Genomic DNA, 27362 nt, shown 5'->3' with positions numbered 1-27362 from the left:
CTTAAAGTATCAAAAGTAAGTGCACACTATGTTGAAAAATGTCCCCTGTAAGTGATATTTTATATACTACACTATTAGATAGTTAATACTAAAGCAGTAATTCACAAGCAGCTAATTTTGGAGATACTAATTTTACTACTACAGTTTGGTAGCTCAGTCCAGCGGATCCCAAACTACGGTCATTAAGCCCCTCCAAGGGTTCACAAAAAATGTGGTAAGATATTAATGGGGTGTGTGTGTGTGTGTGTGTGTGTGTGTGTGTGTATATATATATATATATATATATATATATATATATATATATATATATATATATTCAAGAACAATGCATTATATTTTATAGGGTTATCAAATGTTTCAGGATTTAAATAACATTTTGTATGGACATTCATATCATTTCAAAAAAGAATGGCATTTGTGCTCAGTGTTAGCAAATTACTACACTAACACGGTAAACAGTAACATGTCAGCGTTGACATTGTAAGCCTGTTAGCATGTTGACGTTAGCATTTAGCTGAAAGCAGCGGTGTACATCCTCACAGAGCTGCTAGCGTGGCTGTACATCTCTGAAAAGTAACTGAAGCATTTAAATACAAGTAGTTAAGTAAAAAGTACAGTATTACCCTGTAGTTGTAGTGGAACGACATTATACAATAGCAGAATACTCAAAGTATCTCAAAATTATAGGACACAGTACTTTAACTTTTAGTACTTTCCACCTCTGCTGTTAAACGACCATTTCTGAAAAAGAGTGCTTCCCGGTCAAACTTTGAGACTTACTAATAAGCTTTACCTTCCTCTGTCTCCTGCTGACAGTTATTTAGTCAAAAGGTTGGCTTTATATAGCTCATCGCTGGCCAGTCAGCATAAGGGGCCCTGCGTCACTTGCTGGGGATAAAACATGGGATAAAACTGTAATGTGGATGGGATATGAGATAATAGCGAACAGAGATGACAAGGTGGAGGAGAGAGTAGTTGACTCTAGCTGCCTCATATACCAAGTGCATTGTGCATATAGTGCAGAAAAGAGACATTTGACATTTGAAAATTTGCATTTTAAATTATTCTATGTAACTTGATTATAAACAAAGGGCGATTGAAAACAAACTATACCCCTTTTCAGATCAGTATACTGAATATCAGAATATCAGGAAAGTTCCCTCCTTGGGCAGAGAGGCAGAGTGCAACAAACAAAGATTCATAATCCAGACGCAAACACATAATATCACACCAATACTTTGCATCTTGCACTATGTCACAATGGTGGTAGAAAAAGTGCTCTTTCTTTCACAAACCCCTGGAGTCTGTGGTTATGTGAGGTTGGACTATCCACGTGGTGCTTGTTGCTGTCTTCCTTGGTGTTGGTGGAGTGGTAACAGTTTATAGGTAGCAGTATTTGTAGTATAGTTACAGGGAAGATGTCCTGATGATACGTTTCTCTGCTGTTAATCTGTGTGGGCTCACAGTCCAGGATTGTGCCTTGACCTTCAGGTGGTGCTGGTTAATCCTGTTGCCGCTGTGGAAATCCCAGCAGACCTGTGCTGGCAGTGCCGCACTCTGGATCTCTACGCCACCGGCATGCAGAACCACCTGTAGACACGCAGGTAAGGAAGTCTCAGTTATTCTTTACAGATACAGGGAAATACACAAATTAACATATAGTGGTAAAATGAATTCCTGAGTGCTGATTTGAGGTGAGTGTCATGATGATCTGTCTTGGTAAATAGACAGTAGGTGAAGTCGCTGTTTATGTGAGCAGAAATGTTGATTAATGTTTTGACTGGTTATTTTTTTCTATAGCTTTGGATTTGCTTTTGTCAAAGTCTGTACTGCCAGGTTTTATCTGAGGACAGACAGGCTTAAATGCACAAATCCTTCCTAAATTAGTAGACAAAGAATTACATCTTTGGAGTGTCGCCCTCTGATTTGTGCTCTTTTGATGAATGACCTGGTGTGATGAGGACATACGCGAGGAATTGATCCAGGCCTTAAGCAGCGAGGAAGGCTGTAGATTAGTTAGGAGGGAGAGCTGCACTATTTAATCCAATGCTACGAACTTGAAATTAGGCCAGGGAAGAGGCCCCTCTGATCTCTGCTGATTGGGACAGTGTGTCAGTAAACACACTCTGGAATAACAGAGAAAACAGCTTTGGAAAGAAACCTTGTATATGGATTTTCTATGAACAGACAAACACTTCATAGATAACCAATCCCGCACCTAAATAATTTGAAAACTCTGCGAGCTGTGAAACTTCATCCAGGCTATATATATTTTCCCTCTATGTCTAGAGTGTACATTTAGCTCCAACAGACCTTCCTGGCCTCTTTTTGGTCGCATTATAGATACAATAGATATCCTCTTGGCTCTGGACATAAAGTAGATGCAAGCAATGCAAAACAAATTAAAGATACTGTACCTTTTACTTGTATCAGCAAAAGGAACTATTTGAATTTGACTAAATTGTGATTATTGTCCATGGACATTTAGAAATCATTATATTTGTCAAGACAGCTAAGACAGCCGTCCTGGTTGCTGCCGACCTGCCTGCTATGGTCAGTTAGCAGGACATCCTGCAGGTGCAGTGGCTCTTTGCACAATTTCTGAAGTGGAATATTTCAACAGCCTGATAAACTGTCACAGCAGATAATACAAAAAAATCAGCCAAGTGGCACTCTCGCTGGCTCTGTAAACCCCTGTCAGTTGTCCTCCTTCCTGTACATTTGTGACTGATTTCTCCTGGTCTGATTTAACTCTCTGTCACCTGAGGATGCTGTTGGTAAAGCAGCTTATGGTGCAGTTAACCTCTGCCCCTCTGCCTTTTAGTCTCCCCTGACTTTTGACTTATGTGCAAGATTTGCATAAAAAACAGGGTTCTGGTGTGTCTCTCCTCTCTGAGTTCACTGTGAGATTTTGGATAATTCATGGATGCACATGACAACCTAATTTATTCAGTTATATACGATTCCAACTTTACCTAACTAATGTTTTAATTGATTAAGCTAGAGTCAAATATTTTCTAATTCATATTCCAGGCACCACTGTAAAAGTTTTTAAATCTGTGATTGAAAAATGAGTCAAGAAGACCATAGAGTGATATTAGAGAGAGCAAAAATGAGGCAGGTGAGTGTCCTTCATCAGACCTCATTAGCTCCAGCTAAGGGCTCTCTGTCTGACAGATGAAGTGGCTGCTTTAATGAAGACACTAGGAAAGAGTAATAGCAATTATCATCATTATCATCATCATCATTATCAACAATGTTTCGATGAAGGGCATTTGAGTGGCTGACTATGTGTGTGTGTGTTCAACAGGATGTTTAACTGGGTGGTGAAAGTGGTCCCCCAACTCCCTGAAGCTCCCGGGACAGATGAAGCTTTTAAGATCCCTGATGCTGTACGACAACACACACACATAATCAACACACATCAGACCAAATACAGTATAACTTCCAAGTATTTCTTCTCACTCTTTTTTGTCTCTGTCTGTCTGACCTTGCAGGACCTCCCCAAAAATAAAGGTTAGGATTATTTTCAACTTGTTTCATGCTGTTTGCACTGCACCTTTAGATATGTATATATATGATATATATATGTACATATATATGTGTTTACATGAGTTGTTTGCTTATGTGTAAGAATGCATCTAAAACACGAGTATATTTTGGTTTTAACTAATCCCACAGTGAAGAGTCCTCCACAGAAAAACACAGACGAGGTTTCAGAGGACAGGTAAACCTCTCTGTCCATTAGTTTGTGTGTGTGTGTGTGTGTGGAAGTACCAACATCCTACCATCTTTCCTCACCTCCTCTGCAGCCAGGCCCAGACTGGAGTTTTAGGCTGGCTGTCCAATGGGTTTGTCAGCTCCCTGCCTCAACCTTCAGGCTCCCCTCGACTCAGCAGGTCCAACTCTGACGCCAAAGTGAGTGCATGCTAACTCATGTACATGTTTGTGTGCTCATGTTGACGTCAGGTCGTCTACATATTGTCCTATGAGAAATAAATCTGTTTGCTGGTTAAGCATCTGACTGATAAATTGGTAATCCAAACATATCAGCCAGTCATGTCCCACTTCAAAGTGAAACTTCAATGGGAAGCTTTAGTACAAACTTGTCTTTGCACATTGTCATTTTATCGATGTCTGTCTTAATGAGGCACCAGGACATTGTTATGGGAAAAAAAAACCTTCACCTGGGCCAGATAGAGTTCAATGCAAAATATATTTAAGGTAATTTCAATGCAGGGTACAAATTCAATCGAGTTAGTTCATGAAAAAAACACCAAAGCTCAGTCATGCATTCACTTATATTTTTAAGACATGCTCCTCCTGACAGTCTGTTCCCAGGATATTCCCATTGGTCCACAGTCAAAACCCAGAAGTTATTGGTTATAAAATTAAAACGTGATCGGATGCCATTATGCTTTTACCTGTGTGATGGCATAAAGAATTTCCTGCCTACCTATATCTGTATCCTGTATCCGAAGCCTGTTCCCAGCACAGCGGAGCCAGCACCCTGTTATATGGAGACTATTCTCTGAAACTCCTTCATTAGCAAGTCCAGTTAAATATTTGCTCTGGTATGCAAAGGTCAAGACGACTGACCCCTCTTCTGTGCTTCATGTTTTCTATGATCACTTCATGCCTTCTATGACTAAAATATTATAAATAATAAGACACTTATTAAAGCAAATAACACTTATTAAATAAATAACGTTCAACAAGGAAATATTTCAGATCAAGTGCTATTTTCTACTGTTATTACACAATAAACCTGGTGTCAGTTTGACAAAGACAAAACAAGAGGAAGGGACATTTGGAGTTGAATTTTTTGGCCTTTCATTCTCTATTTTGTTCTTTTTTTGCCTTCCATAACCAGTCTGGAGAGGACGGAGAAAGGTATAGTATGATTAGATAGGAGTGAATATTTAATGTTAAATACGGTCTTCAAAAGTTAAATACAAATATGTTTTTCTCCCAGGTCTGGAGTCATAAACTGGGTCACTCAGGGTCTAACCAAGGTGTTGCCTCAGCCTGATGAAAAATACAAAGAGAGAGAGATTATCGACACCAGCAATGACGAACACACTGAGGTGAAAGGCTTGGACTTATGTCTATTTAGCCAGTAAACTATAAAGTTTAGTGATACAGATAAAACTTCACAGTACAAGACAACATCTGAACTACTAGTGCTATTATCAGTACTGCTACAAACTTAGTGCCTTAAAACAAAACCTAAAACTTATTTGGCATATAAATTATATATTGTTATTATATTATCTTAACATCGAGGAACAACAACTCCTATGTAATCAAATGCATGGTCGTCAATAAGCCAGTCTAGTACATTACTTTTCTCCCCAGAAACAAATACTCCAACGTAATAGGAATGTGTTTTATTTAATTAAGTTTTTACTTATGTATGTGCAAATGGATAAATCTAGTAGTTCAGTCAACAAGAGAATCTACGTCTTTGAACTGTGTGACACTTGACACAACTTAATACTGTCCCACAGGCTTATATGACTAATCATGTGTTAGGATTAAGCTTATAAAGGAATCCACAGGGGCTTTAGCCAGGTTAAAGCCCTCCATTAACTTCCCTGCTATTTAAACCAGTTTCCTCATGTGACAATGCTCTTACCTGGAAGCCTCGGGGCTGCAGTGACAAACATCAAGACAACTCCTCACAACAAATCAGACACATTTTTTAAATAACATTTTGTTGATTTTTAACTTAATTTAAAAAAGGGATATACATTTATCAAAAATGTTTATATTAGAGATGATTAAATCTGGCCCCAGCAGAGCTTGCATGAGGAGACACACATTTGGCTTATACTGTAGAGTTGATGGACAAGCAAATAACAGACCATCATTAACCTCTGTGGGGCTCACGTTGACACAATGGGTGTAATACACAAGCACATTCATTATTTTTTCATTAATAATACAATAAGTGCTACAAGAATAAAGTAAGACACTTAAGAAAATGTTAAAACCATGCTCTGTTGCTTTGACTTCAAATGCATGTTGTCTCTTTTGCCCTAGGTCTATGAGTTAGCAACAATGCCAGGTATGTTTCTTGATCATTTGCCTATGTGTTTCGCCATTTTACAGAGAAATAAATGTTCAAAAATGTTTAAATTTGTGATTAAATATCAGTATTTTACCACCCGGACTGGGGAGCTTATCTCTGCTGTCTGACTAGTCTGTCTGTCTGTCCAGATTTTGATCCCCTCCCACACATCCCAGTGGTGGAGGTAGAGTCAGAGGATGAGATGGAGGTAGAGACCCCTCAATTCCCTCCCAAGTGAGTATAATTTCTACACATAGACAGTGATAAGAGCTGAACCTTGACACACCAACACATACCCAACACTACCTGACATTTGACGGATCCCTTTGTGTATAGATTATAGATTTTATATTTTTAGTCCACAGTGCAGTAGCATGATCAGCCGGACATTGCTAGACTATCGCACACACACACACACACACACACACACACACACATCAGACTAGGTAGTGAGGAGCTTTGTCTTTTTCTACTGCAGGGTGGTGAAGTGGATAAAGCAGATCATCCCTCAGCCAGTTATACTGCCGCCTGGTGCTGTACCCATTGAACCATCAAACAAGTCCTCTCGCTCATCTCTGGACAAAAGTACACACACACACACACACACACACACACACACACACACACGAATGTACATTTGCCCCAATGCACACCAGTGGGCGTGTGTTTACCCACAGTGCAAACCTACACACACTGGCATGGACAGTCACAACTTACCTCCTTGAAACCTTCAAGTCTTAAGATCTCCAATACTCAACATATTTTGACTTTAATGGATGGACATTTGTTTTGTACAGCATGTTGCACACTGAACTTCATGTCTTTCTCTTCTCTCCAGTTTTGTCTCCACCACCCGAATCTCTCAGTGGAATCTCACTGGATACTGATAGCAAGGCCACGGGGTACGTTTTGATCCCTCATTGCCATTTTGAAGAATCTCATAAAAGATAAAATCACACTTTAATGATCTCTAAAAAAAATCAAATTCCATGGGAATTTAGATAATTGTGACTAATTGTGCGTTTAAAGTGGTGCTTTTAAGGCCAATGAAGGTCGGCGTCTTTGCATAGAAGAGCCAGAATAGACCTTTTTCACAGCAGACATCTTGACGTGTCATACTAAAAAGGAAAAGCTAGGGTGTTACTAATAACATTAACAATGGCTCCATTCTGCTCAAGTCCCAGTAAGCCGTGACACCTCTGCTAGACAAAGTGTCTTCCATGAAAAGGTGTAGTCTGTATCTCTGCTAGTTCCCAATTATTAAAGCTGAGTGCACCATTTAAGGTTTTTATAGGCTCCCCTTGGACAAAGCATCAAAGCATACTGTAGCATCATCTTACTACCACTATATGGACAAAGTTCAGTAATGTCAGAAGCCATGTGCACAGCTTGGCAAGCTGGAACGCATGATGCTTCAGGAGCGAGAGTCTTAATTGGCTTAATTTGTCATCCTTCAATCCATCGATCTTACTACACCAACAGATCTTTGAAATTACCTTTATAATTGGAGGGCTGGGATGTTGAAAAGCAGCAAAATGTATGTGTTTTAAGTGTGTAACAGCTTAAATGCATACAGTTAATTAGCTTGTCTCTCGACAGTGTGGTTGGCTGGTTCGTGTCAGGACTGGGCCTGAAGATGCCTCAGCCTGCCATTCCACCCAAAGATGATTCTGAGGTAACTTTTGGGAATAAACAGCTGCTTCTTTCTTTGTCTTTCAACCTGTCAACCTTTCCTTTACCATCCATCTTTTCTGGTATTTATTGTCACTCTCATTTTAGAACTATATTGAAAGCAATTCAACTTATACAACTGCTTTTTCTTTTTTTTTGCTCTCAGAGTCCAGCTGAAGTTCTACAGAAAGGTGAGTTTAGGTTTTATTCTTCTACCTTCCTGTAGTTACAGAAAACCATCTGCTAGCCATTTTCTTGCCAGTGCCACTGTTCCAGAGTGCCACAATTCACAGTTCAATCAAGTAGATCTACATCACAAAATGTTGTTACTAGAGAGTAATTCTAAAAACATCTCTTTAATAGCATGGGGTGCGTTCAAGTCATTACTCTACTGGTGAAATACTGTATGCCAGTATGCCTTTTGAGTTACTCCCGTGTCATATTTGGATAGTATTGTAAATGTGTTTTCTGCTGAAGCACCGTCTTGTTTTTCCTCCAATAGTCTTTGAAGAGGTGTTTTGGTTGGACGGTCGGAGCCTAACTCAGTCCCTCTTCTCCTTCTGTTTCAGGGGGGAAGGCGCTGCGAGCCCCTTAAACAGCAGGAGGAGACGACTGGGGAACGCTCTGATTCCCACACACAGACAGACAGACAGATACAGATAGACATATTGTGCTGTTGGCAGAACAACAGGTGCTGTACAGCGTGCAGCTCAGTACAGAAACTAGGCAGCTGTAAAATACTAATGAATATAGAGATATATTCAACTCACCTTACTGTACTCAGTACAGTTTCATATGAATGTATTACAGCGTAAAATGTGTGCACTGTTATATAACTAAAACCTGTACTGTGTATTCTATAGCTAATCGTATGTGTTTCTGTCTTCAGTCTTTGTGATTTGAATTTGCACATTTTCTATTTGCCACAGAATCATTTAGTAATTGCCATTCATTTGAAATTCCTGTAGAACAAAAGATTGCAGACAGTATATTTTACTACTATTGTGCTTTCACCTATGGCAATTTACACTATATATTCACGTTGCCATTTTCACATCCAGCAAAAGAGCAATAGGAGATGAAAAGATTATGTAATTGTCATTCATTTAAACAGAAATCTGTTTCTGTTTAGAAGAACATTAGCATAAAATGTCAAATCTTCCGCTAGCAATTCACAGAAATCTGGAAATAATATTTAAATGGCAGCTATTGTTGTTCATAGGCAAATTATAAACCATATCTATATTTATACATGATATTTAGTGGAATTTGTAACAAAAGTTTATTTTTCATGTATAAGTCCTACTCCTTAAAAATCCATTAATTATTGTGCTCAAAGAAAGTTGAGTTCAGATCGGGTCTTGATCACATTACATTTTGTGTAAGCTTTTTCAGAGGTTTAATTGACATTGCACAACACAAATGCATGAGTACAGCATGCAGTGTATGGCCTACTATGATCCACTTGATATATTTCTATGGCCTTGAACTGTGAAATGTGGCCTGGGGATGTGGCGTGGTGTTGCTTCAGAGAGTTTGACTTGGTTTGAAGGAGCCATACTTGCTCACATTGAAAACATGTTGGCTGTGATGCAGACAAGGTGTTGGAACACATTCATATAATTAAGTACTGTATTGTAAGGATAATGCAGGAATAATAAAGAGTCAGTATGAAATGATTCATGTGGTGGTCTTATCAATAACCTGCCCTATAATTGGTATAAAGAACAACTTAAGCCTGACAGCATCCGTGCCCACTTGAAACACTTCCATTACCGCCATACATCATCAACACACAAAGATGAATTAAATGTTCCATCTCTTAAGAACTTCCAACATGAAACCAAAAAAGTGACAGAGCATGTAGAAACTTTACAGTTGTATACCTTCATTATAAGCAGCCCTGTCTGAAACCCTGGTACTTTATTAATTCCATCAGTAGATCAAATCCAGTTTGTAATGTGTGTCCATACAAAAAAATCCTTCATATAGAAAAACCCAGAACCAACATCCATCACCAACATGTCCAATGTCAACCACAAGTCTCTTGCTCCTTACACACAAATTGATCCATGTCACCCTCTCGTAGTTTCATCCAAACTCAAACCTGACATGGTACTAGAAGACGTGGAGTCAGACAACGAGGGCCAGCCGAAACGTGAACATCAGTCCAAAGCGGCAGCACCGTCCACATCACTGACTGCACCATCACTGACAACACACCAACAGCAAGAAGCGACACAGCAGACACAGTCCAAACCACTGCAGTCTCAAAAGTGCGTTGACTCCAACCCAGGACCAGAACGGTCAGAGAGCTTGACAAAAATATCTCAGGAAGATGCTGAGACCCAGACGGGCCGCTGGACTCCGTTCATTGAAAGCATCAAGAAGGAGGCCGAAGATGTGGCTTTGGCTACCATGGAGGAACGGTAAGAGAGGTGGAGAACAAGAGGGTGGAGGTGCTGCAGACTATTGCCATATTAAAGACACTTCCACTGTGTGTAAATTATTCATATCATTTAAAATAATAATTAAAATAAGTTAGTCAAGAGTACTAAGTCACAAAGAGTGGTCACACTGGACTCTGATAAGCCAATAATACCAGCTGTTCAGTTAAGCCAACAGGTTGTTTGCTTTTCAGTAAATAAATGCAGCAAACCTAAACAAATTTCCTCAAATTTCCTCATTTTTAAATTTCCCTTCATCATTTTTTAAGAGTTCTAATGCATAGAATCATCAATTGTATTGATCTTGATTAACTTATAGAATAAGAAGTATTCAAAATCAAAGTCTTCCTCAAAACATCAGCGACAACACAAGCTGTAACTTGTTAGTTCAGCCTCTTTTTAATGGATTCCCTTGCTTTTTGCCCCTTATAGTCTTCCTGTTTATGTAGTTTGATTTGATTGACTGGATCCGTAGAGACTCATGTCACATCCAAAATTTAATTTACCACAATACTAACAATTACCATACAGCACAATCATATCAGTGTGTCCTGCCTCGCTTTAGTCTGCTGCAGGAGCGCGTGGAGATGGCTCGAATGGCTGAGGAGGTGGCCAGGCAGACAGCTGAGATGGCCATCAGACAGATGACCAGTGAGGGACAGTCCATCAAACTTTCACTGGGGAGTCAAGACCTGCTGGAGGAGCCTGAAGCTGAGTAAGACCTTATGCTCAATTAGAGAGCGAGATAGAGTGTTTGTGCATTTTTGAATGTTTGCATCCTTGTGACACTGCATGTTCAGTATGACCAGGCAGAGATTGCCACAAGAAGAGGAGAGTGAAGTGGACTATAGTAAAGTCGCAGAACGCAAATATGGAGGCTTCTCTGTTCTTATCGTCCTTGAAATCCTTCTTGAGACCCTCAACCCACATATGATGATATAGTGAACTATAGTGAGACACTCTGTGGTGGAAGTAGTATTCAGATGACTAACAAAAGTAAAAGTAGCACAATGTAAAATAAACTGCATTACAACTAAGAATGCATTAAATTTTTCAGAGCATTTTGTTTATATTTTTTTAATCATTATTATTACTCTATTTTGACTTATGCCCTACAGAGAAGACTTCTGCCTCAACGAGCAGTATTTTAATGTTGCAACTGGTGGAGGGGGAGCTGATTTAAATTATGTTATATAGTTTAAACTGTAACAAACTGATGTTCTGAAACTGAATATACACAGTAACTAACTCGTAATAAATATAGTTCAGTAAAAAGAACAATAGCGTATTTCCCTCTGAAGTATAAAGTGAATAGAAACACAGCACAGGTCGGCCTAACTGAAATGGTACCCGCATAGTTACTTCCCACCACTGACAGACCTCGGGGCCCCAGTATAACCTGTTGCACAGCACAGTCGTGTGAATTCAGTCTCGTGCTGATCCAGTCATTCGGCTGTCAGCTCCCAAATCCCGCGGGTTCTCGTTATGTGATCCTTGCCGCGCGCTGCCTCAGCATCACACTACCGTGCCATAGCAACCACAGCTTCACTTGGCAACAGCCGGCCCCCTGTCCCCCCACCCCCGGTAACACTCTGCACCTGCTGCTGCTAGAGACGGAAAATGATGGACGGAGGTGTGACGGAATATTTCCCCCCTAAACTGGTTTATAAGACTCCGCAGCAGAGTTAGTGTTAACGTTACTGTGTCGATGCTGGTGGACATTTTCTGTCGGGACTATTAACGATTAACGCACGTGACGGGGCGAGTGAGTATCTTGTCATAACAGCGTGATTATGTAATGTACTTATATATGTTACGAAATTAATAAACCCTAACTGTTACTACCCTAATGTAAACATATACTGTAGGCCTAATTAACGTTTTGTAGGCATCCTGCTACAGGTGGTCACTAAGCCAGTCGTTTTATTCTAACAACAGAGAGAAAAACTACTAACGTTACAGGCTATTGGGAACGCTAAGTTAGCTAACACCGAGGAAAGTTCATGTTTTCACATTTTCCAGTATCATCATTTCAAGTGCAGTCTGTAAAATAATAATGTCATTGTTAACCTAATCTGGGTGCCTACATTGGACAATTCAACACATCACATGCTATCTAAATGTAGAGAAACAAATGTGTGCTGAATACAGCAGTTACATAATGCTAAAAAAAAAGGGAAAATAGAAGACCAGTTTTACACTATTACCTGTATCATTTTAGCTGACTGTGTACATACACTTTTAAAGTGAGTCACGTCCATTTTCTTTTTAAATCCATGTGTTTCTAACATGTTCAAATACAGTCAAATTACTAATTTCAGAGGGTGGAAACCTTCACAAACAGGCACTAAATAGTCAAGTACTTCTGAAAATGGCTGTCTTTGTTTTAAATATTGACTTTACGTTTCAAGATTGCTGGAAGAGTACAGTGTACATTCTGTGTTTGGGTAGGTTTTCCCTAAAAATACTAGCATGTCTGTCCTAACTGTAGTACTGTTTTTATACAACCAACTGTTGTTTAATGGACCACGTTACAATGTGGGGCCTGTCACACTGCCAGACAGCCTGATACATGAATTGTCCAACTAGTTTGTTCCTTGTCCTGTCCTGCAGAGAGGAACAGAGCCTTGCTGAGGAGAAACAGGAGGAAGAGACTGAGGAATCTAAGGAACCAGGTAGAAATCATGACAAAATTGAGTAGATGGCAAAGCACGCTGTCCACGTGCAAAATATTATTATTCAATATTATATTCTTATAATATAATAAATGGTATTTTATATATATATAATATTTGTTAATCATTGTCTATTTCTAAAATGTCTGTATCATTTGTTAATCATTATATATTTCTATAATGTCTGTATCATCAACACCAGGCACATGTTTATCACTGTTGTATTCTAATGTTTATATCTCATGACATCTATAATTTCAAAAAAATCTAGAGCCAAAGGAGGAAGCAGAGCCACAGCAGACTTCCCCCTCTCCACCTCCAAGTCCTGAACCAGTTAAGACCTCTGAGCCTGAGCCAGAACCAGAGCCAGAGCCAGAGCCAGAGCCAAAGTCAGAACCAGAGCCAGAGCCAGAGCCAAAGCCAGAACCAGAGCAAGAACCAGAGACCACGATCCAGGAAGCCAGTTCAGAAGCTGAGCCTGTAACCAAGCAGCCGCAGAAAGCAGAGAAAGACGATCGAAGCGCCAACGCTGACAAAGCTGGTGAAAAAGTAATGTCCACGGCTCGAACATGCACAGTGATGAATGGTTCATCTCATGACCCATGAGACTGTAATACACATGACTGCATGGCCTGACCTTAGGGATGTGCGAGTACACCATTATCTGTATCAGTATCTGTTCAACCAACTAAATTATCTGTATCCGCACTAGAAGTGGGTGAGGTTTAAACCGAACATTGGCAGGACTAACCAGAAGTTGATAATTTAAGCCTGAAATTGAGATGATCAGAAGTTGATGTACTTACTAGAAACTATGCTTCAGAGCAGTGTTTCTGATCACAATGGTAGGAGATCTATTTATATAAATAGTTTTTTTAATAAAAGGTCCTATATTTGTTCTTTATTAGAAAACGGATATTGACACATTTTACTCTGATGATACTTGTGTGTATCAATTGGGTACTTAGCAACACTAATACAAATTTGTGATCTTCTCACCTGTCATTCATTCACATGCTTTGTGTTTTTTGTAGGAGGAGGAAGCTACTGGGGACGGCTGTGGTGGTATGTACTATTCTTTTTTGTATGGGAAAATATTCGTCATTACAGATTCTATAGGAGACTGTGGTTAGAGCTGTTAATGCTCTAATTAGCAGTTTCATTCCTGTATGCCTGACTGACTAGTTGTATTGTGTTGAACACACAAGCTGCTTAACTGACAGACAACTATGACTGCGTTTGATTTTATTATTGTACCTCTGTGTCTATCAGAATGGCAGATTCAAACTGACTACATTGCTGTTTGGCTGTCTATTGAACCCATCTCCCACCTTGCTTATATTCTGCCTGACTGTATATCTGCCTATCCACCTGTCTCCTCTATAGCTCCAGTCAGCTGTGATGCATTAAAGAGCTGCCTGATGCGCATTCCTCACACCTCTGAGTGCCTCGGCAACATCAACGCGTTCTTCAAAGAGAACGGCATCTCCACTCCCAAAATACCCCCCATGCCTAAGCTACCCACCCAGCTCTCTGACGTTACCAAGTACTTACCCACCCTGCCCCCTGAATTGCGCCAAGAGCTCTCCCAAATCCGACTCACGCAGGTCCCACGAAATATCGCCCAGACACTGACTGAGCTATTGCCCAAAAGCTCAGACGGTTCCGTTGGCCCCAGTCTGTCCAGTCTTTCCCAGAGCTTTTCAACGATCCCGCAGAAGCTCTCCCAGTTTCCCAGTCGAACGCAGCAGTATTTCCTCAACGTCCAGAACCGCCTCAACAGCCTTATGCCTCAAGATGCCTAATACACAACAACAACAACAACAACAACAACAACAACAACAACAACAACAACAACAACAACAACAACAACAACAACAACAACAACAACAACAGCAAAAACAGAATCACGACAAGAATCAGCAAGACATTGAACTCTACCGGCTCGTCCGACACTCCCCTCTCCCTCCTCCTCACCACCCTCACCTCCGGTCCCGCTCCCCATCTCCATCTTCCCCCAACGGTAGCACCCTCGACTTGCCTAATGTGCCATCCTACCCACGCCTGCCGCCAATTGTCGGCCCCCCATCAAAGCAGCTCAACTCACCATCCCACAAGCTGTCAGGTCTCTCTAACCCAGCGTTCTTCATTGAAGATGACATTTCAGCAATAAAACCCACAGGTGAATCTGCAGCAGTGGAAAGTTAACTGTGTTCCATCATAAGATTCCTTGTAGATACCTGAACTCAGTCCTAATAGGTCAGCAGTTGTCTCATAATGTGTGGCATCAGGATAAAATAGCTCTAAAATTGAAAGAACAACTGATTGCTACAAAACTTTTCTTAAAATAACAAAGACATTTTGCAAGCAGTAACTGATCACCTGAGTTCAGATGTCAAATGAGATGGCAAACGACAGCGTGTTCATAACCCTGAACATGCTGTCACGGAAAAACAGTAGCAGTTTGGTTGTTGTGGTAGTGGACTTTTTTGTATGTTTATGTGTTGTCTCTTTGTGTCATGTGTCTAATAAGCTCAGACATGATGTGAATAAAGCACTGCAGTTAATTTGTTTGCTAGGGCTTTGAAGATCCAAAAAAATAAACATCCATGCACATGCACATCCTGCCGTTCATTTCCATATAATGTTGATAAAGTCTGAAACAAATTGTGAACAATGTACAAGAGGAGGCAGCACACTGACTTACAGGGCACTTTTTGTATCTGATGAAGAAGACAGAAGTGTGCCAGCTCACCATGAGCCAGATTAGCCAGACTGAATGGCTTGCCAAATGAGTAAACTAGTCCTCTCAGCTATCAGGTCACTCTTATACATGGCCTAGTTCACAGGTGGATCCTCTTGCATTAGCGCAATGTAGGTCTCGGTAAATCTGCTTCCCTCTCACGCTGCCCTGCCTGGCCTCTGCTCAGAATTGTGACCTGCTTTGCTTACTGCTGTTCTGCACTGCAGTGTCAATGCTAACACGTGCGCATTATTTGTGATGCTCTTCGTTAATCTACAAACATTTTGTGCCTTTCAAACTCTCCAGAGAGCTCTAGCCTCAGCCTTCGTCCAGCCGTCAATGTAGAGGATGTTGATCATGAGAGAGGAGGAGGGGTGGAGGAGAGCAATAACCCCAAAATCCTCACCCCCCAGGACCCCAAACTTACGACCCTCACTGTCCCTGTGACCCCTTCTGGAGGTCGTCAAAGGTGAGAAGTACCACCCCTAGCAATCAGCTAGAATTGTATAACTGAGAGGGTATTATTTCAGTAATATTTCAGTTTATCTGGGTGTGCATTATAACATTTGTTATCTTTTTCTCTCCCCTCATGCTTTTTATCCACAGTAAAGGAGACAAAGAGTAAGGAAACTGCATGGATCGTTGGAGTTGTACTAGCGCTTTTAATTGTCTTTCAGCAGTGATTAGTCTTTTCCTCCAGTGAAACAATACATATGCATAGCTGCTATATGCACTTATGGCTAATGATTTCACAAGAGAGGAAAGCAAAGTAAGATCAGTAGGATGTGTTATTTGGGTTACGTCAAGGTGTAAGCTTCTCTGTTGTGGAGTGTTTTCATCCAAAATGAGATCAAATGATATATTGGTAGCTGGCAAAACACAAACTTCTGAAGACTCTAGATTACAAAACATCTAAAAAGACAAATAATTTCAGTGATAGAATTGTGTTCATGGTTTTAATTGTTAAATTATTATCATTTTGGAGTGAAACTCTTCATGTTTTCCCTGTTTTGTGCAGTTTGAAATGCATCTACTGCCCTCTACTGTCTGCTGTATGTCACAGTAGTTAGAAGCATCGTATTGGTCTTTACATACGTCAGTGTCCTGCAGAAACCAAAATCTGAAATGTCTATCGATTTGGTCCCAAGGTTATGAAATCTTTTCTGCACATAAAAGACAACAAGAACTGCTAAAATGACACAAGCAAGTTGAAATGTTTTCGAAAGTCAAGACAGTGTTATTTCTATAGCCCATTATCACAAATCACAAATTTGCCTCATGGAGAATTTACAACCTGCACAGCACACACCCTCTGTCCTTAGACCCTCGATTCGGATGAGGAAACCCCCCCCCGCCACCCCCCCCAAAAGATTTTAAGGGGGAAAAAATGGGACAAAACTCAGGAACATCAACAGAGGAGGGATCCCTCTCCCAGGACAAACAGACGAGCAATAGATGCTGTGTGTGCAGTGTAGACCAATGTAAAATCATAGTATGGAGTGTTTTTTGTTTTGTGTCGTTCTGTGTTGTAATGTTGTGTTGTGAAGGTAGTTTTGCATGGCTTTCACAGATTGTGCTTTTGGCTACTGTGCGGATATCGTCATAACATATCAAAAGTCAATAAACATATGCGTCACAGTCTTGCGCTTGCATCATCACTGTGTCACCTACCTGCAGAGCACTGTGGGTGATTATCTTCACTTCTTATCTGTTTCTTGGAATAATATCATGCTTTCCCTGCCACACACACCACACACAAACCCTCTCTCTCCCCCGTCCCTCTCTCTTAAACACACACAATCAATTTAAACCCTGCTCTGACCGTCCACGACAGTGGTGGAAGGAATCGAAGGACTATCTGGACAAAGATGTAAGATATCCTACCCTTATTAAATACTGTATCAACTCATCTAGTATCCATCTAATCGCTTTCCCCACACATCGTGCTGCCCAGTCGATATATTATCCATCGCCATTCATTAATCCATGCATTTTCATATCCTGCCTGCCTTTGCCCATTCACTCATAAAATCATCAATCATTTGGATTCCTCACAATCACTAGCAGCATGTAGTTTTTCCATTTTCCCTTGGACAACGTCTGTCATTTTATTAGGCAGAACTGTATGACAATAACGTGATTTGTGTTTGCAAATAATGTTTTACATGTTGTACAGTAACGTCACAGAAAGAGAAGGAAACAATAACCTAACTAAGGCTGCACAGTCTGAAAGATGTTGCTGTGTCTAACTTTAGCGATAGGAGGCTGCACTCTCAAAGTGAAGATGATGACGATGAAGCAAGCATCCCTGTCAGAGCCTGGCCCAGCCAGTCCAGCTTGCACAGCGCAGATGACATGTGAGCACTGTACACAAATACACGCACACAGTCATGTTTTCACATTAGAGGACATTACACTGACTTATGGAAAAGTATCCGAAGCCTAACCTCAAACCAAGTATTAACCCAAAAACTTTATGATTTACGTTGTGGGGAGTTGGGGCCCATAAGGAAGGCAAATCCCTACAATATAAATGTGTAATCAGATTAATGTCCTCACAACATGAGTAATACACACTCGCTCTCTCTTACACACACACACAATATATGGACATTCATAATAAAAATCCATCAGCTAATTTTATTTCTGACTTTATTTTTCAAGGCTGAAAGAACGTCCTGCTTCTGCAGCCAGTCAGACCAGTACAGTGGTCAACGAGCGTCTTCAGGAGCTGGTTAAGATGTTTAAAGAGAGGACGGAGAAGGCAAAGGAGAAACTCATTGACCCTGACAGCTCAGATGAAGACAGCATCATCCCCTGTGAGTTTTTTCTCACCTATACACAAACACACACACACACATACACACAGTGAGCTGGCCTGGGACATACAGCATGAAACCTTGCATCCTAACTCACAAAAGTAGAACAAGGCAGACATATACAGGCAGACAGCGGCCTTAGATTGAAGCAGCTGTGTGTGACAGTATATTTTATTTCCAGGTTAAAAGAATCAGCCTTGTCCAGCTGAGAAAGTACTACTCATTTAAGTCACACCTTGGACTGCCATCTATGCACAGTAACATGAAACTGCCACTGACAGACAAACACAGGTGAGAAGTAGCAGTAGTAGCTTATCTCCATGCTTCAATCTCCCAACTTTCCCACCTTCATCCCTAAAGTTGAATCACCAGTGTCCCTCATTCATCCCCCAGGCCCCATCCACACTACTGCGTTTTTGTTTTCAAACGGAGACGTTTTGCTACGTTTGCATCTCCCATCCAGACTAAAACGGCGAAAATTAAGACCTGAAATGGAGAAGTTTGAAAAAGCTGCTGACCCCGTTTTCCCTTTTGAAACTCCAGAGAGCGTTTTAGGCTGTCTACACTAACACAGGTATTTTCAAAACCGTAACTTTTTCTACGCGGATTGGCTGTTCGTCCACACGGAAACGCAGTATCAGGTCACCGAAACTGACCATTATTGAAAACCCTTGCCAGGGTGAAGATTGTAAGAAACGCCGGTTGCAGTGCAGTGGTTTGGCATGCTCTTGACAGAGCTTGATAGCGTGTTTGTGCGTTTTCATATAGACAGAGATTTTTTTTAAAACAAAGGAAAAATTCCTAAAAAATACCTGCGCACGTGTGGACTAGGCCTTAGTGTGGACGGGCAAAAACAGAGGACTTTAGAAACGGTGACGCAGACACTCATATTTGTCTCTGATTGGGTCTCATATGTCATGCAAAGTAGAAAGTAGAAACACGATTCTTCTGACAGAGTTTTTGACTTAGTATTTTTATTAAAATATTTTGTTCTGTGCAAATAACACTAAGGCTATAGCCTACACTTGTAGATTAGATTTTTAGATTAGATTAGATTCAACCTTATTGTCATTGCGCATGTCACTGGTACAAAGCAACGAAATGCAGATAGCGTCTAACCAGAAGTGCTTAAGCAATAATTAAATAGAATATAACACATTGTTATACAAAGTGCTAGGAATGAATGATATATAAATATAAATATATGTCTTCATGAATGTCTATTGATACAGGTAGGTACAGGCTATGACTATGGCAATACGGTATGAATAACTATATAGTATGCCTGCAGTGTGCGTTGAACGAGATATCAGAGGAAGGGAGGGAGGGGTTGGTGTAATTTGTAGCTAAAAAAGGTGTATGTGTGTTTGGGGGGTTGACAATGAAAATGATAATGAAAATTCATTATAAATAGGTGCAGAGGCTTAAAAAACTTTGGGAATCGCACTTCGGGATAATGCTATGTTGATGTTAAGAATCTTTTGACAAGCCTGTTTCCTGCTACATATCCTTCGTAGTACAATACAACAATACACATTTAGTTTTAGAAGATGGACAGTGTGCAGATCCAAGTTGGGTATGGATGCAGGACAAAAGCAGCACCATAAAAAAAGGGAAGTGTGGTCCGTGCACAGTGAACTTTATAAGCTTCTGAGTATTTACTGACAAACATTTGCCTTGCTGGTTGCAAAGTTGTTTGTTTTAATACATTTTCCGGAGACTGTAAAATGTAGGGTTTTTTACACATGTATTAGTTGACCCTAAGTCTGGTCTGTCTGTGGCATTCAGCAAATAGTTTGAGGTGCACTTGTTGTTCACTACAGAACCTTACTGTACATTAGCAAGGTATGAACCATAGCACTTTCTTTGTTAGTTAACTTTTCAGAAAATCTATAGTCTGGATTAATTAGGATTGAGCCAGTTTTGTACTTGAGAGACATTGTTTAGTTCACTGACAAGCAAATTAATTCATTTGTGGAAACAGAAAACAGAAATGCCCTTGAAACGACCCCCACACAGGCACCACCCACCCACTGCAAGCACTAACTCCATTATTCAGCCGAGACTAACACTTAACTTTGTGCCCTTAAGAATAATAACTGGAGCACTCTGATCCGTTCTGAGATGGCAAATCTTATTCTTTGCTTCCGATCTTTCAGGCAGGGACGTCTTGACCAACGCGTTGCGAGTCCAGTTTCCAAACCTTTAGTAATTCTGCGCCTGTGTGTTTTCTAAATGTGTTGTTCTGACCTTTTGACCCTTCCCCTCTCACCTCCCTTCAGCTCCTCCTCAGACTTCAGCTCCTCAGCCTGCTCCTGGAGGTCAGCCAGTAGACGGGGGAGAGAAGGAGGCACAAGCAGGTCCATCAGGAGGAGGAGGAGGAGTGGAGGAGAGTAGGGCAGAGGAAGAGCAGTCTAGCGCCTGCTGCAAGGTGAAAACTCCTCGGTGGATACGCGCCTGTATGCACTTCCGCTTCCCTGCCAGCATCGACCCTTTCACCAGTGAGAACCCTCCCGAATATGTCACCTGCTTCCACCTACAGCACCGTCCTGTACAGTAGAATCTTCTTCACTTTAACTACTGAGAAATGGATGACATTTTTCAGGGGCATGGTCCTGACACAATGTCTAAAATAACACACTGATTTCGGCCACTTCAGAAACAAATTTCATTGAGCTGCTCAAGAAACTAAACAATCAAGATATATTATTTGACTTATTGAGTTTATATGCGACCAGAATGAATGATTATTGTGAGGTTTGGGTAAAGGTGACTCTACTGTACTGTAATCATCTGTCATTTATCCTTTTCTTTTCCCTTTGTTTCACATCCAATACAAGGACTTTGTGAACCAGTCCATATTCTGTTACCATTCTTTCTTCTTTAGCACAAAACCAAGTTCCAATTTAATGCAAAGTGTGCTTAATAATACTGCTTAAATCTTGCTTATTTGTCATACTGTTATTTCCATCAGTGCCTAGTTAACAGTGCATAATGGTAGTTGGTGCTTAGCCATCACTTGTTCTGTAAATACTGAAAGATTTTACTTTCACTCTACACCTGTCAATTCTCCTATTGTCTAATTCCCTCAGTTTCTCCATCTCTCTCACGGCCTACACCCTCTCATCTCGTCGCCTCTCTCCACAGACCTAATGTATGTGCTGTGGATGTTACTGGTCTCTCTGGCGTGGAACTGGAACGCGTGGTTCATCCCAGTGCGCTCTGCCTTCCCCTATCAGACCCCAGACAACATGTACATCTGGCTGCTGATGGACTACCTGTGTGACCTCATTTACATCCTGGACATCATCATCTTCCAGCCGCGCTTGCAATTTATTCGTGGTGGGGACATAGTGGTGAGTGGGACACTGGAAGCCATTACTGTAACATTCAGGCTGTTGAAATCACAGGAACCACTTTTAAAAAAAACAATACCAAAAAAAGAAATAATCACTCTATTGTATTTTTACACAAGGGCTTACAGTAGTGTCAGTTCAAGACCATAAGAATCAACCTACCAGGATCATTGTTCATATCTGCAGTTGTTTTGTTTTTATTACAGTGTGACAAAAAAGAGATGAGAAAGAATTACATGAGCACCAAGCGCTTCAAAGTAAGTAAATAGAGATGAATAAAAGTCCATCTTTGAGTGTATTCTGCTTTTCTGGGCTTAACATGTGAATAGTTGAATCAATCATCGAAGCAATCCAGTCAGTGAGTCGGCACCTTCCTGTTTTTCAGTTTGATGTAGCCAGCCTTGTTCCCCTGGAGCTCTTCTATTTTAAGACTGGTATCAACACTCTGCTTCGCATACCCAGGCTGCTGAAGGTGAGGTTTATTACTGACTGAAAACTAAAGAGGACAAAGTGTTTTCAGTCAGGGCTGAGTCAGTTAACTCTTAAGTCCCTTCTTAAAACATCCTTTTATAGAAGAACCTTTCCTGATTGTAGTTGATTTTAATTATCTATTCTTCTTTTAAATGTATTTTAATTTCATAACTTCCTGCTTTTACTGTGTATCTTATTTTGTTAGCTGTGTTTTATTTTCTTTGTTCTTATGAAAGCACTTTATAACATTGTTTTGAAAAGTGCTATATAAATAAAGATTATTATTATTACTGTATATTCAGCCACCTCCCATTAACAATCCCTTACAACCTGTTGCAGTATGAGTACTTGGGCAACCAACACACAAAGAAGAACACACACTAGCAACACACCCATTCGAAGGAGAATTTTATTTCCGAGGCTCCATGTATCCAATTTTGGAAATCAAATGTCCACTATTTAGATATCACTTTTTCCAATGTTTGAAAGACAAATTTTGAAAACAAAATCTTTAAATATATCTTCTGTTCTCTATCAATGCAGATTAACTCCTTCTTTGAGTTCAACGAGCGTCTAGAGGCCATCTTGACCAAAGCCTACATCTACAGGTCAGCTGAACCTGACGGTATCTTACTGCACTCAGTTCTCTCCCTTCTATCTCTGTACCCTTCTTCTCACTTTGTCTTCCTTGCTTGGGATGCAACGCGGTGACGGAGATGAACAAATAACTTTTTTGGCGTCGAGTTTACGCAAATGTGTTGCTCTCTCCCTCTCTGTCTCTCAGGGTGATCCGCACCACCACCTATCTTCTTTACTGTCTCCACTGTAACGCCTGTCTATACTACTGGTACTCTGCCTTCATGGGACTAGGATCGACCAAGTGGCTTTACAATGGCAGTGGCAACAGGTTGGTGGGATAAATACACACACACACAGCATACACGACTACTGGCATGAGATTAGGATGGGTGTTTAAAGGTGATTGATAGTTGCCCAGCTGTTCTGATATAACAGAAATTGCAGATGAACACCCTAAGGAGCAAAGTGAAGACCAATGAGGATCACTCTCCTCTGTGTCATTCACACAAACCATCTCCAGTTTATCTCCCTTAGTCTATTCTAGTTGGATCTTTTGACTTTTATTGTACATCTCATTTATTTAAAAACGCCCATCGTGTTCGTTTAAAGCTATATTCTTGTTCTGCCTCTTTCTAATGCCCCGTCTTTGTCTCTTCTCAGTTACATTCGCTGTTACTACTTTGCGGTGAAAACCCTGATCACCATTGGCGGATTGCCAGAACCCACAACCCTGTTTGAGATAGTCTTCCAACTCATCAACTACTTTGTTGGAGTCTTTGTCTTCTCTATCATGATTGGACAGGTAGGTAGATAACTATAATTTAGACCTTTAGACAATCGGTGCCTTCTACATATACTTAACGTTCAAAGCTCCAGTGTGTTATGTTTCTAATTATGCATGTCATGGAGCAAAGACACTAATACATCAAAAATAACCAACAAACCTTTCCGATTGGCTGATTTTGCTCATTTGCCTCCCAGATGCGTGATGTGGTTGGTGCAGCCACAGCAGGTCAGACCTACTACCGCACGTGTATGGACAACACTATTAAATACATGTCCTCCTATCGCATCCCCAAAGATGTCCAGAACCGTGTCAAAATCTGGTACAACTACACCTGGCAATCACAAGGCATGCTGGGTAAGGACAGCATTACAGTATGTGTGCGTGTTCATATGTATCTTATACAGTCGACCTCTCAGTCACATTGTACCTCCTATTGTCTGCCTGCCAGATGAGCAGGAGCTACTGACTCAGTTGCCAGATAAAATGCGTCTGGACATTGCTATAGACGTGAACTACTCCATCGTCAGCAAAGTCCCTCTTTTTCAGGTAGGATGTCCTAAAAACACATGAAAAGAATTGCACGGTATACCAGATAGATAATGCTATTCTAAACTTCGCAATCATGAAAGTCTGACATTGTTCAGTGAGGATCCCAACAGTCTTTGTGCAGGACTCATTTGTTTTATAAAGCTACTGCATTCGCCATGTAGAGATCAACAAGAGACAGACATAAAACATGGTTTTAAAAGCACATTTTATGTGCTCCCTCTTGACAGGGTTGTGACAGACAGATGATCTTCGACATGCTGAAAAGCCTACGCTCTGTTGTCTACCTGCCTGGGGATTATGTCTGCAAAAAGGTACTTACTGTATGCAAACTTGCCTGTGTTCTGTTTGTAGAAGACAACTGTATGTGGTAGCGTTTGCCATTTGTATTGTTCTTTCCCTCTCTTGATCTGCCTCTGCCTCTCTCTTCTGTCTCGCTCAGGGCGAGGTGGGTCGGGAGATGTACATCATAAAGGCAGGGGAGGTGCAGGTGGTTGGAGGACCGGATGGGAAGACAGTGTTTGTCACTCTCAGAGCAGGTTCAGTCTTTGGAGAGATCAGGTGAAGAGATTTTCACAGGCGGTGAAATAATTTCCCACAATAGTACAGGACATCTTCACCAGTCTTGCCACTTAGGATCTAAGCTATCATCTCTGACAAATATCTAATATAATAATATTTAGAGGTTTGGGTCTAATGGTTTGGTTTCCATATTACATTGTGATTTTGCACGAAATCAAAATAAATATTGCATGACAAATTCTAACTGACCTCTGTTTTCCTGACATTGAAATGTCAAACGTGATGGAAAATGCCATTTTCAAACATAATTTCTTTGATTGACAGTTTGCTTTCAGTAGGAGGAGGTAACAGACGCACAGCAAATGTAATCGCCCATGGCTTTGCCAATCTCTTCATCCTGGACAAGAAAGACCTGAATGAGATCCTGGTCCACTACCCAGAGTCTAAGAAACTGCTCCGCAAGAAGGCCAGGTTAAAAATCAATGGCATCACAGTACCCCCTGCTTCGCATCTGTCTTGTATTAGTTATGCATGACTCCCAAACATTTGTCTCTGCTGTGGAAAAGTACAGATATAGTGAGGCCACCAGATCAAAAATCTACTTACACAAGAGCTTTGTTCCATGTATATAATTATTAAAGTCTGTTCACAAGTCTAATAAAAGTTACCGTCTCAACCACAGGAAGATGCTGACCAAGGGAAAGAAACCTGAGCCCAAAGAAGAGGCTAAGGATCCTCCTCAGGTCCCAGCAGCCCCTGTTAGGCCGGAGACACCCAAACTGCTGAGAGCAGCCTTGGAGATGACAGAGAGATCCACTGGACTGAAAGGAGCTCTGGCTAAAGTCAAAGAGAAGACCAACAAGTCCAGCATCTCATTACAGGTAAACGTACATAAAAATCTGAACAAAACAAAAAGTTAGCATAAGCACAAGCGGCAGTGACAGGAAAGAGGGTGTAGGTTCATCTCTTCTCTTTTCTCTTCTCTTCCAGCCCTCCATCTCCTCCTCCCTGCCTCCCCCGTCTCCCACTTCCAGCTACGGACCTGACAGAAACATGGACACGCCATCACCCATCTCTGCAAGCTCCGCAGTGTTTCGCTCTGCTTCCGGTAGCCGCAACAACAACTGCCACAGTGACGCAGACGAAATGCTCGCCACGGACCAAAGAGAGGAGGGTGTCAGCGAGGCTGGAGGAAACGCGGGTGGGAAGAGGAAGGAAAAGAAGTTGTGATACTTGTTTAAAGGACAAGGGAAGGAGGATAACAGTAAGAAAAACAAGTGGCAGTTGTGAAGGATGGATGACAAGAGGAGAGGGGAAATTTGAGTGATCACAGGGAAATAAAGAAACACTCACTTTACAGGAGGGGAATAGGAATAAATAATGCTGAGTATATCTGCTATAAATTGACAGAATGGTAGAATGATAGAGAGAGGAGGTGCTATAACATGTACAAAAATCAGCCTGATCTGCTAAAACTGACAGCTTCATTGCAAAAATATCAAGGTAGTACTGTTTACCATTCTGACCCACAACACACTTTTTATGCATTATAGCCTTATAGCCTACATTACACTGTCTAGCTGTAATGAACCTGTAAACCTAAATAGCTGGAATGTCATGTTTGTGTCAAATATCATCAACATAGCATTAGCTCTTGTAGGGCGAGCCATGTTTTATAATAACTACATCTCGGGGGCGTCACAGTCTTTCCCTGTCTTTTTCAAGAGTTCATTTTTGTTTTCCCATTGCTTCTGCAATTTATTATTAATCTCGTTATTAGGTTGTCTAACGTACGGTAGGAGCAAGCCATTCCTCGCATCGTTACCTCTTCAGAATTCAAGCACATTTTCATCGTCTACACTGAGTTTACTGCATTCAATGTAGCTGATGAAGATGAGTGAATTTTGTGTAGGATGGCATAGTTAAGCCATAACAGATAACTCAGATCAGTCATTTCTACAGAACTGAACTTCTTTCTAAAACATTCACAAAGTGTTTTTGCTGTTGTTGTCTGCAAACTGTTTACAGATTCTTTTGTAAACTTGAAAGTACAATTTGCCTTATATGTTTTGTCATTTACCTTTGTGTCGTGTTGGTGTGAGTAGCTTGCACTGCTGATGTTTCTACAAGCGGATCTGAAAAACAGTACAGACCTAGTAAAGCTGTATTTAAGGTTGTAACAACATGATCATCTAGTCTTCCATCATAAGATATGTTACAAATAGGTCATAAAGTCTTCAGTTTGTCTTTGACCATCATAACTTTAAGCATAGCAAGCTCAAACATCACCTAGCCATCAACACTGGATTTTACATGCTAATACATACTGTCAACTTAAAAATGTACATTTTTATGTTCATGTTTTCTTTTATGTTTGTTTTGTACAATAATGTAAATATATTTGTTTTTTGAGAATTAGCTGAATCACATTTTAATTTTCCTGTTAATGTAAAATCACTGTACTGCTTCACAGCATCATGACATGTACATGTGCATTTTAATAACGCTAAATGTTTAGTTTGTGCTGTAAATGTTTTTAGGACTCAGTCATGATGTAAGAATTATGAATTAAGATGGGACCATAAACCAGCTAATCATACTGCCAGATAATTTGTAGAAAGGACTATTATTGTTGTCTTGTTTTATTTCATTTATGGTTTTGTGTGTGTGTGT

General features: G+C 40.6%; 1 protein-coding gene and 1 long non-coding RNA gene across 2 annotated transcripts; both read left to right on the top strand.

The window, feature by feature from the left end:
- The first annotated feature begins 1213 nt into the window (after positions 1-1213).
- LOC123961633 (cyclic nucleotide-gated cation channel beta-1-like) lies at positions 1214-27362 on the top strand. The gene is made up of 39 exons (XM_046037152.1): positions 1214-1386; positions 1492-1604; positions 3311-3392; positions 3498-3516; positions 3682-3727; positions 3813-3918; positions 4874-4893; positions 4976-5087; positions 6046-6070; positions 6223-6307; positions 6552-6658; positions 6912-6975; positions 7673-7748; positions 7911-7935; positions 9834-10173; positions 10757-10906; positions 12805-12866; positions 13138-13407; positions 14253-14412; positions 14564-14690; positions 14742-15048; positions 15916-16078; positions 16216-16230; positions 17865-17966; positions 18274-18428; positions 20711-20929; positions 21576-21784; positions 21991-22041; positions 22170-22256; positions 22799-22863; positions 23040-23162; positions 23495-23636; positions 23816-23975; positions 24070-24167; positions 24398-24481; positions 24610-24728; positions 25014-25160; positions 25372-25570; positions 25680-27362. Exons 3-39 carry the CDS (start codon positions 3312-3314, stop codon positions 25917-25919), a joined length of 4560 nt encoding a protein of 1519 aa, XP_045893108.1. The 5' UTR covers positions 1214-1386; positions 1492-1604; position 3311; the 3' UTR covers positions 25920-27362.
- On the top strand, positions 11724-13218 carry LOC123962481. Its single transcript, XR_006822951.1, has 3 exons — positions 11724-11956; positions 12805-12866; positions 13138-13218. It is a non-coding gene; the product is annotated as an uncharacterized LOC123962481 (long non-coding RNA).

This window comes from Micropterus dolomieu, linkage group LG22 (genome assembly GCF_021292245.1).
Source record: "Micropterus dolomieu isolate WLL.071019.BEF.003 ecotype Adirondacks linkage group LG22, ASM2129224v1, whole genome shotgun sequence".
Taxonomy (NCBI): Eukaryota; Metazoa; Chordata; class Actinopteri; order Centrarchiformes; family Centrarchidae; genus Micropterus; species Micropterus dolomieu.
The sequence above is the reverse complement of the archived record's forward strand: the minus strand, read 5'-3'. Positions and strand labels throughout refer to the sequence as shown.

Coding starts and splice junctions, on each gene's coding strand:
- LOC123961633 (XM_046037152.1), top strand. CDS start 3,312: ATGTTTAACTGGGTGGTGAAAGTGGTCCCCCAACTCCCTGAAGCTCCC. Junction 6,071..6,222: donor TGAGTTAGCAACAATGCCAG/GTATGTTTCTTG, acceptor CTGTCTGTCCAG/ATTTTGATCCCCTCCCACAC. Junction 24,168..24,397: donor GCAAAGTCCCTCTTTTTCAG/GTAGGATGTCCT, acceptor CCCTCTTGACAG/GGTTGTGACAGACAGATGAT.